General features: G+C 30.7%; 1 protein-coding gene across 11 annotated transcripts in view; it reads left to right on the plus strand.

The window, feature by feature from the left end:
- The window catches only part of Stacl (SH3 and cysteine-rich domain-containing protein), a 139,990-nt gene that overhangs the window by 28,343 nt on the left and 93,884 nt on the right, over window positions 1-17,763 (plus strand). For all 11 annotated transcript variants that reach the window (XR_011780708.1, XR_005864734.2, XR_011780711.1 and 8 more), the window contains exon 4: window positions 13,655-13,819. Coding sequence is in view for 5 of the 11 variants with exons in the window: in XM_040713982.2 (XP_040569916.1) it covers window positions 13,655-13,819 (165 nt within the window). In the remaining 6 variants the exon portion in view is untranslated. The remainder of the gene's footprint in view (window positions 1-13,654; window positions 13,820-17,763) is intronic.

Consider the following 17,763-nt stretch of genomic DNA (forward strand, 5'->3'; position numbering starts at 1 on the left):
CGTATAGAACATATCTTGTTTGGGAATAGTTAATTAATTTATAAATATGATCTATTCACCTAACAGTCCAAAAAAATGTAGTAGTATTTTCCCCTAATAATATTTTAGGTTATGAGCTACTTTGCTAAAATATATATTTTAATGTTAGGTTGGCAAAGGACTTATTATTAGAATTCAAAAGGGAGTAATGGAGTTTTAACAGTTGGGAGTAAGAGAAATACAAAAGGCTTTAGGTTGTAAGTAAACATAAAAGTCCTAGTAAAATGTACAAAGTGGGTACCCAAAACTAGCAAAATTGCGATTTTATCCAATTTATTTTTAATTACGATGGTTCATTACGTAATGAAATGACAGCTGAAACAAAAAAACAACTACAAGTTTTTCCTTTTATGCCATGCCTCTAAGTATTAAAATGTGGAATCAATAACAAGAAAGGGGATGCGTGTGTGATTACCTCCAGCACCGGATTAATCCCTTGGTATCTCCATCAGGACTACCTACAACATCAATAAGTCCATTAAAGCCATAAAAGTCAAAAATTCCCAAAACTTCGAAGGAACAATATGGCTGACTTCTGGCCTATCCCTATGGGGCCCTTAGTTCGACCCCCTAGACTTTAGAGTTTGGAATGTCTTTGAGAAAAATGTACGCCAGACCTCTTATCCAAATTTGGAGTCTCTCCAAACTGCTACGGCTTTCATCATCAATAGCTGCTAATCAGTTCGCCGGGGTGTCGAGGCTGTTATTGCATATGAGGAAGGACATACTGGATAAAAAAATATAGCTGATTGTAGTATGTAAACATATCACAAATTGGTTTTGCGATTCTTTTTTTTTGACTCCATAAAAATCACGTTTCTCATAACTTAGTCATGCACTACAAGTTTTGGCTCACCGCTCTCTATATATACATAAATAATAAAGTGAGTGCATGAGTGATTATCAAATTTATTAGTTATTTTTTTAGGGAAATTATCTGGCACAGCTATTAATTGCAAAGCATTGACCAAAAACAATAATAATAAAATCAGATAGTCACGTTAATTATATGCAATATTCATTAGAGAATAACCTGAATAGTATTCTATCTACTATCATCCATATGTATAACTACCTACGAACATAAATGATTAAAAAGTGCTCCATAGATAGGTACTCCCCCTTCATTTAATAAATACTCCAATCCAAAATTGATTGATGAGAATCCCTAAGAAGAGAAAGTTGTTGAAGAAAGGTATTGTAATGAGGTTATCACTGTGGTGGTATGTATGCATTGTCTTGAATGAATTTATGTATTACATATATTGTATATAAAATAGAGCGTAAATATCTCGTCAAAAGGGAATTTCAATTTTCATTTCATTAATCAATGTTTTTCATTTTACACTATGTATATACAAGTGCATATATTAATGCTTTTTTTTATATTAAAACGTTAAGGGATGCTATGTACTCTGGTTTATTGCAATGATACTATTCCACACTGAGAGGAATAAATGAATGCTTTTACATTCCATGTTTTTTGAAAGTTCATCCTGACAATAGGATTTAATAGAGGGCGCAGCAACAAAACTTCCTTTTTCCAACAAGGCAAATTAAAATGTTTTACAAATCCAAATACTCTTTTTTTTGTTTCATAATAACTAGAGTAGGTTTTGCCCGGCTCTGCTCAAGAGATTAAGAAATTAAAATTAATTAAGAACTCTTTTGCTTAATCAAAAACAAAAATAAAGACCCTCAAATTTTTTATAATTATTAGCGCTGCATGTCTTTGTAAACTTTTTTTTACAAAAAAGAATATAGAGTAAGCTTGGTTGGTGTTGCCTGAACATTAAGAAAGTAAAATTTAAAGAACTCTTATAATATCCCAAAATACACTCTAGCTCTCTGGTTGTAATGGTAAAGTTCTGAGACAAAATACAGTTTAAATTCTTTCATTGCCACGTTTCTAGGCATCAAGGAAACCTTCTAATATAATACACCCCAGCCCACGGGTTGCCCAGGTGAACTGCTAGATCCGAAGTAAGTAGAATTTCTCCAACGTCACTTCCCATAGCATCTAGAAACCCTCATAATATTCCAAAAATAAACCACGGCCCTCAGGTTGTACAGGTGAAGTACCGGGCGTCAAGGCAGTTTAAACTACACTACTACACCATTTCTAAATACCAAGAACCCCTTCCAATATTCTAGAATACATACCCACCCACGTGTTGTGCAAGCGAACTGCTGCGCCTGAGTGAAGTTAAATTTATACGCCATCTCTTCCCTAAGCATCAAGAAAACCTCAAAATCCAAAAATACACTAAGACACTCAGGCTATACAGGGGAAGTACTGGGCCTCAAGGTAGTTGAAACTGCACTTACGACGCATTTACGAGCACTAAAGCCCCATCAAATATGATAGAATATACTCCCACTCATTGGCTATGGGCTGTTGGTCTCTGGGGCAGTTTAAATTCTTTCACTGCCGCTTCTCTGAGCTTCAAAGAACCCTTCTAATATCAAAAATACACCCCAGCGCTAAGTGCTTAAAAAAATCTATTTTAAGGTCGCCATGGCCTTGAAGACACATACACAGTCAGTCACATTTAATATATAGATATTAGAGTATATATAATGCAATTAAGTAATTATATAATGAATTATATGCAATTTTATGTTTACAATTTTCTCATATCTCTTTTTTTTTTGCTTAATACGCTTCATCCATTCTCTTTTTTAAGAACAATTTAAGGACTGACAGCTGTATAAACAAACTGTAATACTTGACTGGTCTTACATAATTAGGACCAAACCAATATTAGAAATAATGTCACTCTAAATTTATCCAACTAAAATATACGTGTCCTGAATGTTGATTTGTAAAATTTGATTTAGATATTGTTCATAATTATTGAATAAATCCAAACTATTCAATGGATTATAATATTTCAACGACAGATATATATGACATAATTTGTCAATCAGCAATAAGTTGATGTATGTTGTTTCGTCTTTTTTCTTCTGGACAAAATTTTGAGAGATATTGGTATCGATGGACATTTTGTAGAGTTCGAGGAAAAGGCTACTGCGTGTGAAGTAAAATTGTGGACTTGACTTTAAATCAATTTTTGTGAATATTTAAAATGGTAGGTTGTGTTATTAAAAGTAAGGACTGTTGCAGTTAATAAACAATAAAAAAAAACTTCCAAAATAAAAAAGTGTTAGCATTGAGGAGAAAAGGTAAAAGATGTCTGATTTTCTCAACACCAACTTGAGTGTAGAAGAGATCATGAAAGTCATAGGGAGCTTTTGGAGTCTTGTTTACAAGATTAAAAGCACGGTGGCTTCAGTTCAGAGCCTTGATAAGCCCCTGGTAGCGGTAGACGTAAGAAAATCGGGATCACCTCTAGTTGATGAGTCAGCATGTCAAGGCTCTCTATGACAGTGATTGGACTTTGCAAAGGTATGTGGAAGATTTGGAGAAGCCTTCTTTTGTACGACAACATCGGCAACAAGTTTCAACAGAAATCAAGACCAATTGGATCAAGAGAGGCCAGAAACTATTGACTTGTCTAAATCATAATGGTTCGGCTCCCCACTCTATTTCTTCCTGAACTATACTATTTGGGGTGTAGTCGAGAAGAGAGCTTGTGCTACCTCTCGCCAAAATTTGGATGACCTCAAAGGCTCCTTCGAGTAGTAGTGGGAGGCCATGTCTGAGGCCTCCTTCAAGAAATGTTGTTACATATTTCGGCACAGGTGGGAGGAATGGTGACAGACAAATGAAATCATTTTGAAAAGTAAAAGATATAACAATAAGGAAATATTTGATGAATCCTCACCGTTGTACTCCTTTTCCGTCTAGCAAAAGCTTATACTATTTGTTCGTTATCAAAAAGTCCACGAGTCGTAGACTTATGGTTCTACTGAAATACGATCCATAAATTGCCTGGTATATGATTTTAGAGGGAGAAAATATATTACAGCTATTAAGCAAGACTTATGTTACTACTGAACCTTGTTAACATCAACTGACTGATATATGATTTTGGAGGGAGAAAATGTAGATGTAAATTGAGAGAGAAGAACCTTCAACATTTAAAATAACATTAATATAGTGAAAATATTATTAGACTATACTTATTTATAGATATTATTATTTTAAGAAGGGAAAAATTAATATTTTAGAGAAAGAGAGGGAGATGTTATCACCACAACGATCTATGAATGAATTAACACAATTACAAAAAAGAACAACAGTACCAAGTGTTTTCTCTGTGACGTCAACCTACATCAATCTTCAGCCCTTTTAAAAGTAAATAATAAATACTTAAATTAGGTCTACATTAAGAATAATGGCTAACTATTCTCGAGCATAACATATGCTTAAAGTTTTACTAAACATGCTCAATTGGTAAGCTCAAGTAATTTATAATAATATTAGTGTTATATATTTTCATACCTATAGGTTTAGTGACCTTTATATAAATGTTCTTTTGTATATTTAGGTATAATAATATATTAATAGGAAAGTCATTCTGGATTCTCCTTGTGTAGAATAAAGTATATATATAAATTCCCTATCCTCATATATATCATATCCACGTATATCATAATTAGTGAAATGGATGCCTGCTGGAGTTTGTTCTAAATTTTTTCCCTTTTTGAAGGACTGAACAGAAAAGGATAGAGTTGTTCAAAACATGACCTAAAACGAGTGCAATAGTTTTTGTATTTGGAAAAGGACTAATGTTTTTTTTTTATTCTCTAAATCTACTATCATTATTCTTCCAGTCTTAAGGAGATAACGTATAACAATAAGTACAAAATGTAAACATGAATGAATGATGGATTGTGACATAGAGGATTTGTTAGGGAGTAAAACGTTCGTAGGCTGCTATTTATATTTCTGGCCTAATAATGAAAATGCGAATATTTACCATCAAAAATGGTTTTACTGTTTTTCAAAGTATTCTCCATGCGCTCAAACCAATTGTCGATGCTCTTTTTCCACTCCAATTGAGACACCTCCGAAATATGAGTTTAAACGCTTCAACACCATCTTCTGGCGACAAAAATCGTTGACCATGCATTTTTTTCTTGATGTGCGGGAATAAAAAGAAGTCATTTGGTGCCAAGTCAAGTATGTACGGCTGATAAACAATTCGACGTTTTGGCTGGTCAAAAAAGATGCTGGTTTGAGCCGATGTGTGAGTGCTCGCATTATCATAGTGAACAATGATTCGTCTTGTCTTGTTCGTTTTCGAATTTTTCTGAAGACTTCAGGCATATAAATTGTGATATACCACTCAGAATTGACTGTCCTACGATGCTCAGGTGGAACAACCGCCATATGGCCAGTTTTGCCTAAGCAACAGGCAACCATTTGCTTCGAAGTGCTTCTTCTACCAACAACTTTTGTTGGATTTGGATTGTCTTCAAAGACCCACACGGTCGATTGTTGTCTTGTTTTGGAGTCACACGCATAGATCCATGATTCGTCACCTATGATGATCCTATATACGTCTTTTGAAGTACCGCTAGCATATTTTTTCAACATTTCTTTGCACCAATTGGCCTTTTTTACGCCCATACACTATTGAATGTATGCTGGCGGAAGAAATGCTCAAGGATGCCTCTATCTCACGGTATATCATATGACGATCTTGCCGTATCACTTCATGTACGGCATCAACGTTCTCTGGCACAACGGCCGTTTTTGGACGACCTTCACGGAATTTGTCTTTGAGCTAGCATCGGCCACGATTGAATTAATTGAACCAGTTTTTCACAGTCTTATAGTATAGTGCTTCATCGCCATACGAAGATTTAAGTTCATCAATGTACTCTTGTCGTGATAATCCACTTCCAAAGTTATGAAAAATGATCGCACGAAAATGTTCACGACTTCATTCCATTTTTTTTGCCAAATTAATTTTTTCAAGTCTCTGTAAACAATACAAAAGATGGTCGTACGTCCAAACATTCTCAGTACGATTATGCTACAAAAATGTCAAACTTACCAAAAGAAATGTCAAATTGCACCTGGCAACACTTGGTGTAGTCTAGGCTAGAAATATATATAGCAGACTACGTATAAGTCCTTGTTGGACTTATAGTAGAATCAATAATTGATATGGAGTGGGATTTGTGGGTTTTTCAGTTTTTTTTCTTAACATACCAGCAGATTATACTTTTTACAACTTTAGGAGGGTACGTGGGACGGGATCGATTTTAAGTCCTATATTAAGGATCGATAAAACCCTAATAATTTTAATCACCAGAGGCAAAAAGAGCTTGTTAATAGAAAAATGTCGCGTTAATAAGTTAAATATATTATTAGTTTTGGCAGTAGTCATTCGTAGCGTACTCCATTTTGAGGAGATAAGACCTTACTCTATCTTTGCTCATAGATATAATACATTTTATTCCTGTATTTTTTTTGACCAATTAATGGCTATTTTCCCCATTTTTTCAATTTAGTAGAATAGTTATAAAATGAAAGAGATAATTAAAATAACTTTTCTTATGAAATTATTTTTTTTGCAAATATAAAATAAATAGGTTCACCCAAATATTTTTATGGTTTAAGACATGAGTCCCCAACTACGGGGTTATTACCCAGTACTGGGCATAAGCCATTATTTCATAGAGTGTGCGTTTCATGTATAGAGTGTTTCAAGATTAATATTAGTGATGGGACGATTAAAAAAAATCCAATTGCCAATCTCGAATCTTTGATACTTAAAAAATATCATTTTACTATGAATTTCGAGGAATTACAATCTAATAAAATAATGGAAGGCGATTCCTCTTGCTGGCAAGCTTTTTCCGAGGTGAATTTTTCTAGAGCGAGTAATCCCACGACAAACTTTCCAAAGGTAAATTTTTCCATGATCCATTTTCAAAACTTATTCTTCTAAAGTAACAATCTGCACTGACCGCTTGTGTTTAGAATATTATGTTTCAGGTTTAGTTTGTGTTCAATTTGTTTCTTTCCAGTTTTCGAGCATTTTTTAGCATAAATTATTTTATTACAGTATTTATAAAATTATAAGACTCAAATAACAAATTCAATTGGTCGGTTTTTATATCTTGACGGATATATTTAATATATTTTTTGTTTCATAACTTGGAAAAGTAATAAATAGCTAAATACCAGAAATAAATAATAATACATAAGAATGGAAATGGCAAATAAAACATTATTTTCCCAATGCCAATGTCAAATTGGTTTCCAGTAAAAAAAAACCGATTCATGATTCCGATTAATCGTCCCATCATAATTAATATCATGCACCAAAGTAATACATTGTTTGGGTTTACTACTCAAACAAATTCATTTATTAACAACTAAGTATTTCGAATAATGACGTTTGAATATAATTTTTGTTCATATATGTATATTAAAAGTACATTGAGAATTCTGGTACATATATTCTTGTAGGGGATCATTTGTATTTAACATCTACGTTTCATTATACAAATGTAGAATAGAATTAAAATAAATTAACTACATAGATATATGTAGTTTACTCCATACATACAGCAGATTATCTCAATGATCAAAGGCGTTTCCCTTGAATAAAAAAAACAACATACATTTCAAACAGAAAATGAAGCTGTATTTGGAATTTAGATTAGTTGAATTTTAATTAGCCCTTGTTGTTAATCTACAAACAATTTCTAACAATTATTAAATAATACTCCTGCAATGAAGAAGAATAACTGGCTAGCTATCAACTGATTTTAGGCCTTTCTCTCTTACTTCTTTTATGGAAAAAGGTTGAGAGATACAAGAAAAGTAATGATGTGTTACATCTAAGTATATTTAATTGAAGTGATGTTATAAGTTCAACTTTTACATCTACTTCGGGTTTATGCAATCGCGGCAAATTATGGAATCAAGAAATGACAGCTTCTATAAAAACCTGCAACTTCTTGAACCATATTCCACACGACTTCTTGGCTTCTACTTGCCCTTGTTCATCCATCTAACCTCACTTCTGTCACGTCCACAATGCCCCTTTCCATATTCTGATGGGTATATCGTAATATTGGCTGCTATTAATTTGGAAAATGTATTCGATTTGTTGGTTGTTTCTTTGTAAAGCTAGTTATTAGCAACTCTTCCAAAAATGTATTTCATCTCTAGAACAATTAAATTGCTTATCACATCTACATAAAGTCGTATAAAATATGACATTTGTCCGTGCTATATATTTTTTAGTAGTAAATTGACGGAGATTTTTTATTTTCCAAAGCTGTAATCATTATTCTTTAATTCTTCAAGAGATAACAATATAGTATAAAGTAATCTCTTAGTATTATTATTCTTTTTTTTTTTTTTTTTTTTTTTTGGGGGTATGTTTACCATGTCATATTTTGGTTTCTTATAATTTCACATATCATATTTAATACAACTATACTTATATGTTGCCGTCAGTGATGGAATTTGAAAGACATTGAGGGGGCCTAAAAATGTCATTAAAGCTCAATATTCTGGTAAAAATATTTACCAAATTTAAAAATAAACAAAATTAAATGTCACCTCAACAAAAAAAAAAAAAAAAAAAAAAGAGGGCCCTGCATTTTACTTTCTAAAAAAACAGGGATTCCAATATATTTTATTAAAAAAAAGAATATCAATTGAATTCAAATTTAAAAAAAATTTAAACTTCATTCATCTTTGTCCTGACTCCGCTCACGGTAAAACTGGCTTTTTAATGTATACTTCATTGTAAATTTATTTTGATGATAAAAGCTATGTTTCAGTTTTAGTTTTGTTAAAATAACATTTTGGAGCACTTTTACGACTAGGACGCTACTTAAAATTAAAGTAACTACACCCCAATATTGATTTACACTATGCACGAATATAATATATATATATTAGTTTCTCCAAGCTAAATAATAAAATCACCATCCTTTTTCTCAAAATATCGATATCGATAATAGGTCGAAGGCCAAATTCACAATAAATACCCAAATATGTAAGAAGATATCGATAAAAGAACTTATGTATGTAATTCAAGATGTTATGTATAACGATCTAAAAACACGCATTAAAAAACTATGTCTCAAGAAATCTTTCGACTTCGTGGTTATCCACAAAATTTTTATATATTTTATTTTATTCCTCAAAAAGTAATTTACTTTCAAATTTTTGAGGAATTGAATAAACCAACACACAATATATATTATTTATGCCTCTATGTCATTTACTTTCACTTCCTCATTTCTATCATATTGTAAAAATATGATTACATATTAACTTGTACTTTGAAGTTAATATAATTGAAAAAGTTCCTTAAAGCTATTTGTCTGTTTAAGAACTAAGTAATAGCTGAAGAATATAACTATCCTAATAGAAATCGAATAATTTACATTGTCAAGTTTTGTCGAACGGCAATTAACGAATAATTTTCAAATAATCAGTTTACGTCAAATATTTAAAACAAAGAAGTCAACCTAACCAAGTTTAATAACATTTGACCTCCTCTTCACATAGTTATCCTTCTGGTATCTCGCACTTTTTTTCAAAAATAGACAAGGAAAAAGGCTCAAAATCAATTGTTTGTTAGCCAATTCCTCTTTTCAACTATAAATTGATCATTTAGTAATTGTTCACAACTGAACAAAAGATAATTTGAATTCAACCAATAACTTTGTACTGAAGAAAAAATATATCTTGCCTTCTTGTTATGTTTTCCATTGATCCATCTCTTAAAAATATCTAAAACTAACTATGAAGAAATCTATATTGAAACATAACAAATATTTTGTTTTTGAAGCAGTTGAGGAAGATTTATGTATAGTTTATGTAGCGTGTTGGTGCCAAATGACGATAGGATAACAGCTTTTCCCCTTTATTGTAAGCTTTTATTACAAATTTCAAATTCAATATTCGCAGATCAACTATAATACATTTATCAGGACAATTGTTCGTATATTCTTTATTAGTCAAACATCTCTAATATTAGAACTTTAAAAAAATATATAATAATTAAATATGTTTTTCACATTTTGTTAAATATTTATTTTATGGGTAAAACAATTATATTCATAATATATATATAATGTATTGTGTGTATATGTATATTTTAATGTCCCCAAACTGTGCACACCTTATTTATAAATTTGTACACCTTTTATACCTAAAAACAAATTAATAATGACTATTAACTTAATTTAGTCTTTCCAAATTTTTATAAAGCATGGAATTGACGTCATAACATTTTCCAAAATAGTCTATACACTAATTAATTAACTAATTATCACTGTATTTATATAAACATAAATTTATTACCTAAATAAATTATAATTCTAACTGTACCCATAATAAATCATATTTGTTGATAAGCGTGTTTCAAGTACTATACAGGTAATTAACTTGATATAAGTAATTATATATCTGTGGCGTAAATAAATAATGATTGAGTAAAGCTTCGAGTAAAAGAAATCTGTATTCTACATACTATTTTGTAGTTTCGAATCTGAATAGCAATTTTTACTTTCAAACTATTTTATCTTTACTCTTTAATTCTTGAAGAAAGAACGTTTAAGAATAAAGTAAGAATAAGTGCGTGTGCTCATAAAAGATAAGGGTAAAAAAACTAAAGGTTTGTCTTTGAGTTATAAGTGTAATTCTTTGTTATACTTGGAGAAAAATTGAAGATCGACATTGGAGTTTTACTGGTTCAAACTGACACCCCTTTTTCTTGCATAAATATGAAATGATTTATAAAAATATGTCCATGAAATCTTTTTATAATATTTATCGACATTTTTTTTTAGAAAATAATATGCTATTTTATTTGCAGAATGACCTTTATTAGAGAAGGTCAAGCCTTAACATGGTCTTTTTCTTAACATTACATAAATAATCAAAATTTTCCTTCTAACATCCCTTTTTTCTCGACTTTAAAAGTCTATTGCTACATATATGCATGCATCTAATTTAATGAAACATACTAAAAGCTAAGCTGCTTTCTTCCCAAAACATTTTTCAAATAGTCATGGTTAACATGATAATTTTTACCACCAGTGACTGTATTGGGTAGGGCATGTCCCGAGAAATGGTCCTTGAACGATATCTTGGAAATCAATTTCTAAATTTCTGTGATGGAATTATAAAACTACAAATTTTTTGAAATTTGTATAATTTATTTTACAAAAAAACAAGAAAGAAAATAAACATCTTTCAGTTTTCTGTTGAATGTGAAAAATCCAAAAATTATCCAAGTTTTCTACATTAGATATGGAAGTCATATCCATATCAATATTCATTAGTAGATTTGTTTGATGTGCTTCGTTAGAGATTAATTTGTGACGTGAATGCAAATAGTACCAGGTGACGATTCTAGCTCTCATCATTTGAGAGGGGGGAGGCTTAGCCCTAAATATTATTCACACCGTAATATAATTACTTATTTAAATACATTAATTTTTTTAGATTGAACCACTGCAATGCATTTGCTCAGCTCATTAGAATAAACCGTGAAAACTTTCTTGTGAGTGCAACTTGAAACATGTACAGGGTTAGAGTTGATTTTATCTAGTGGTACACATTTGATTTTCTGCCATTTTTCAAGAGTAAAATATATACAAGAGGACATTTTGTTATCAAAATTATCTGAAAATACTACTTGACACAACTTTTATTCATTATGTGAGCCCTCAGCTCTAATAATTACTTCAATACAAGCCTAAATTCCTTACATACATTGGCAATGTAGTCAAACTCCAGCTTGGTCCACTCCTTTTTGATGAAAGCCTCTACAGACTAGAAACTCTTGTGGGAAGTAGCACAGCCCCTCTCCTCCAGAAGCATCTAGATGAAGTAGTCCAAGGGGGTTGCGTCTAGAGAGGAGGGCTACCACTTGTTGAGGTCCCAAAAGTCTGGAAAGTTGTCTTGCAGGAAAGCCTGGATCTTAGTAGCGTGATGATACGTAACTCCATCTTGAGTGAAAACGTATCATGAACTTTCCTCTGGCCAAATGTAGCACCTAGCTATCTAGCTTTAATGAATTACATAACGAAAGCTTATACTCATATAAAGAAAGACATCATTTAATGCAAATAATCCAGTGAAATATTGCTTCAAGCTTTTTCTGGTAGGGTTAAAATCGCAATATATCCCGAGAAAGCGTCGTTCCTTTACCAAAAATATCATTACTTATGATAAATTTCTACTTCAAATCCCAACACAAAAAAAATAAAAATATTTTCATGTTTAATATCTTAATCTTAAGATTTAGATTAAAAGTCATGCATTTTAAAATCTCTTTATATCCATGTATCCCTGATCTTTTTTGTAACTTACAACAACAATGCAATGACATCTTTTGGCTTTTATTATAGAATGATTAATATAATGCATTAATCTATGTATTTTACATAATATGAAATATGATAAAATGGATTTTCTTCATCAACCAACCTACCTTCAATATAATGAAAAAAAGAATATACTGTTTTGCTTATATTTTGTCAATTCCATGTATTTAATTATAAATTAATTACGGACTTACATTTTTAAGTAATGAGATGGAGTATAAAGACTGATCAATTTGTTTATTTAAACCTAAAATCTCGACTAAGTTCATGTGAAATCAAATTTTTTTTTACAATTTAAAGTAAATGACATACTTTTTTTTGGTGATGCTTTATAAATAATGAACTATTTTCTTCATATACCGAGTGGTCCATTAAAATCTGAACACTTTTTATTTTAAACTTCAATAAGATATAATTTATCAATTAAATATATATATAGAATTTCAACAAAATTAATACTATAAATAGATGTATCTCTGAGCTCTCTTAATCATTAAAGTAGTCGTTCTGAGCAACTATAATGACTTCTAGGCGGGAGGCATTGAGGGCCTCGGTATTTGAATGACAGACATCTTCCCTCGATGCAACCCACAGGTTTAGTCGAGGGAATTGACATCAGGGCTGGCGGGGGGCTTTTTTACCCACTTTTTTGATAGCTCTATGGACAGCCTGTTGTGAAATCCCGAGATATCACGGACTTGAGGGGATTGACCTGGGCTTTTTCCACATTTAACTCCTCCGTGTCCAGTTTGACCTTTTTTATAGATCCCTTCTTGCTCTCCAAGGTTTCGGACTTGCTAACCGCGTTAGTAGTCCTGGAAACGCCCATCTGGTTCGAGTGTGCAAATGGAAATTCGTCAATCAGATTGAAATGAAATTTTTTCGACTTTTACGTAAAGCAAAGAGCTCAGATAAAAAAAACAACAACAACTAATTGCTTATGTTTTAATAAGGCGAAATATGGATTAATTTTTATCACTTAACCTTCATTAACTATTGAATTAGTAAGTGTTACATTTTCAATGGACTACCCGAATTTGAACTTGTAATTTAAAAAACCAAAAAAAAAACCACGTATTTGTAGCACTTTTTTGATGAGTAAATAGGTACACTAGCAAAATTAGAAGGTCATTCGTACAAAATGTGCGTCCTTTACCCATTGATATATGTTTACAACTACAATCATAAATATTTTGAGCCAAACATTGTCAAACTGCTCAAATCAAGTATGATACGTATGCTACTTTAGGGTTGTTCAATATTCACATTATTAAATTGCTATATTTTGATTGGTACTCCTGTTTTTATATTGATAATATTTTATTCGCAGTGCCATGAAGATTATTCTAAGTCATTCGAGTATCAGCAAGAGGAAACAAGTCCATCGAATAATTTGAAATTAATTGAATCACACAATAATTACATACAGCAACTTCACGCATCCAATGGTATGATCGACCAGTATTACAAAGAGACCTTGCCACAACTCCTACAGGTACTATAAATTTTACTACTTAATTAATATAATCCTTATTAGTTCACAATAAATTAAGAATACAGATTATATCATATTTTTTTCTGTTGATGGATTTACTTTTTGAAAAAAAAAATCAAAAATTAAAATTTATGGGATTTTTCAAATTTCATAGCTATTTACACAAAAATATTTTTTTTTTCTTCAAAAATCGACTTCTTTTCACCATAAATTAAATTTTTTAGAAAAAAAATTCAAAAATTGTAATTTTTTTGGAAATTTTTTCAAAAAAAACACAGTTACTTACAAAAAATTTTAAAGCTTCATTGCAATTTACATCAAAAAATAATTGTTGGTCAAAAATTTACAACTGTTCAGGAAAAATTAATTTTATTATTTAATCTTTAGAAAAAAAAAAAATTAAAAATTAAATTTTTTTGAAAAAAAATGGAAGTATTAATCTTTTTAGAAATTTGGATATTTGGCGGGGGGCTATAGCCCCTTGAGCCACCCTAAGCGGACGCTCCTGCACTATTCTATATTTATATATGTCTTCTACAAGTTGTAACTTACATAAGGAAATTGTACAAGTTGCAACCTAGACACAGAAATTTTAATTGGTACAATTATTGTTGTCTCATCCCTTGTTTATTCAGTCGAGTCCAGTTCAGTCGTAGGACCGGTACTATCAAGCCATCGGCTTCTCACGGATAGACCAGATAAAAAAAGAATGAATAAAGTTGAGTGACGTCATCAAAGACCGAACTTTATAGATTTCTAGGACTGATATTCAGGACTGGACCGGACTGAGACTGAACTGGACAAAACTGAAGTCTTCAGTCCTAAATATGGACTGACACAGCATTACATGAAGGTATATAATTTGTATAGATGGGAGAGGTTGCGCCATTTGAATCTTGTAAAATGTTCCATTCTTTTTTGCATCGTTTACTCAAAAGGCTTTTTCAAATATTTATTGAGTAGTAGACATTAATCGAATAACTTTCAAACAATTATCAAATATGAATAATTAGTAAACACCCTATCGGCTTGTTGAAACATTTATAAAGAAAATTATTGATCACAATAACAACCATAGCATTGTTTTATATTGTCTATTTAAAAACAAAAAAAACTTTCTTTAATTTCTTTTCAACTTCATTTTTTTTTATTAATGAATGATAAAATTTTATTTGTTCTGATATATAACAAATATAATATTTTTGCATTTCTTACAAAAATATGTATATATCTACTTTGTGTACAAGATTATATGACACCAAAAATAGAACAAACTCACTCACATGATGTTTTATTTGAGTTTGTTCGATTAAAACTTAACAATATAGAGAAAAATATTAGAATAGGATACTTTTCCCTCATTTAAATCAAAAAAGTTCTTACAACATATTCTTTCACACATCAAAATATAATTTTCCGCAATTAAAAAAAAAAAAGGAATAAATAATAAAATCAGATAATTACATTTATTCTACTTTTGACAACTGTATCCTAAGTTGAGTTCATGCAGTCACAGTTGAATAATATATATATAAAGATTGCAAATTTTAAAAATAACCCCTATAAGCTTGGAAAATAAATCTTTTGTACAATGCAGAAATAATATAAGAAATTAAAACAAATATTTTCATTGCCTTGAATCTAAATAATATATTCTTGTTTAATACTTATAGGTTGAGCAAATTTAATAATTATCAGCTAATATATGCTTTTGAGTCAATAAATGCTTTTTAGTAAGGAGATAAATTTTATAATACAAAGTGCTTAGCTTTATAAATGATTTATGCTCATGGCTATTAAAATAATAATTAGATGCAATGCCATTAACAGCTCTTGTTTTGTGTATGTTGTATATATATACATGCATGCTCTACTTTTTTATTTAATTTTTATTACCTTATATTCGTTAAGGCAATGCAGGAATTACACAAAGTATATGTATTGTACATATGCATTCGTTTATTTGGGGTTTTTTTTTTTTTGCACAGTTCACAGATGTTATTCACGTTGTTGAAAAACTATTATATACACCTTTCAGGATTTTTATCTATTACATACTAACTACTTATGGAAATTCAAAAATATTATAGTTATTTCAAAACAAACACTTTATCACGTAAAAAAAAAAGAAGAATTAACCAACTTTATTTTTTAATAAGCCATTCTTTACGGGTACACTGTATAAGTTTGCCCACACGTCATACTTTATCATTCTATCTCGAAATTGGACAAAATACAGAAAAAATATATTCGTTCAGTCAAATTTCATCACATTGGAAAATTTATACCCAGAGCTGCCAGAGATTAATTTCACAGAGAAGGAATGGAGATGTGCCATATTTATGTTTCTAATTAATAAACAAGGACAAAATAGTACCCGAAACAACTGTAACCCCACTCGAGCCATTATCTATCCTGGTTTGAGGAGAACTGCTACGACCTCGTGATCAAGGAACAGTGGCTCCCAGCATCTCCGGTAATAATCTGATGGGGTATTTTGTCCGGGACTACCTAAGACAAACTCTAATAGACGTCCCCACACAACTAAGGTAATTATGGTGCCTGCCATCAAGGAACACTTTGTATATATGCACAGGACCTCGTCATCAAGGCCTGCTCCGACTTCAGAGGCCGTATCAAAGCCAAGGACAATTATTACAAGTTTACCTCAAGAAATAGGTCCTACAGTGACTTTGTTTTTTATTTAAAATAAAAATATTAAAAATTATGGATTTTAAGCTGTTTATCTAAAAACTACAGAGGGGTGGATTTCATCTTATATAAATTTTAACTTGAACATTACTCAAAAAAATAATTATATTTTGTTAGCTTATGGTTGAAGCAAATTGGACACTGCACAAATTAAATACTCCTTAATGGTGTTTGTTTTCTATTTTATTTAAAAAGAAGTTAATGTACCTATTTATAAAGTTCAAATGCCCACAGTTATATTACAATAACAGATAATAAATGCATAATTTGAATAGATCAAAATGAAATCATAGCATCCAATAATGAGAAGCAATAAGAACGATCGAGGTTGCAATTAAATATGGCCGTATCATACGTAGAAGTGGTAAATTATACAGACTTTTTATTTAAGTTAAAAGTTGTCTACTGAAAACTTGTACACAACATATGTGGTACGTCAACATAAAAACAATATTGAACAAAAATCAAGAAAATTAAAATAATTTTTTTAAAACTTTATACCATATACACTAACTAGTACATGCAGGCTCTTAATTCATGGTCCTATTTGGGTCAATTGTTACCTTTGTATTCAAATTGTGGGATGACTTAAGACATGTAAGAATTTTAGCTATAGGTTTCAACTTTTATTTGATTGAAGCGTCTTATATTCGGCCCGATATGCCCCTTCAAAGAAAATCAATCAATTTTTCATTCTTTTATAGTGACGATCAATTTTGGTTACTTAAATTACAATTTGAAGGCAGTTAATAAAAATAATTTTTTAAATAGAAATAGATAATAATAATCGTCAAAGAATACCGCACTTAATTTATTAAAAAAATCATTCTAGAGCTTCCTTTGTGTTCATTTATATTGAAATAAAAAATGTTTCAATGAAATTTTGTTTCAAATCAATATATCTATTTACTCGTTGACCTCCATTTTGATCCTCTAATAGTGTTGAATGTGAAAATATTTTATATAAAACAATTTTGTATTTGAATGCAACCAAAGCCAGATGTACATAAATTAGCAAGAAAGAAAAGAAAAAGAAAACAACTACCCTAGTAATAAGAAACGGAGATAGCCCTTACTTGATTAAAAACACAATACTTGTCTCTTTATGTTTATAAGCTGTTTCGTTGCTACCTACCTCTTTGTAAATAATTTAGTAACATAATTGAATAACTAACTTCTATTTTGTTCCACGGAAAATAATGCCTTTCAACCACTAAAATTGTTATTATTTT

The sequence above is a fragment of the Lepeophtheirus salmonis genome, chromosome 6, assembly GCF_016086655.4.
Source record: "Lepeophtheirus salmonis chromosome 6, UVic_Lsal_1.4, whole genome shotgun sequence".
In the NCBI taxonomy this organism is placed as follows: domain Eukaryota; kingdom Metazoa; phylum Arthropoda; class Copepoda; order Siphonostomatoida; family Caligidae; genus Lepeophtheirus; species Lepeophtheirus salmonis.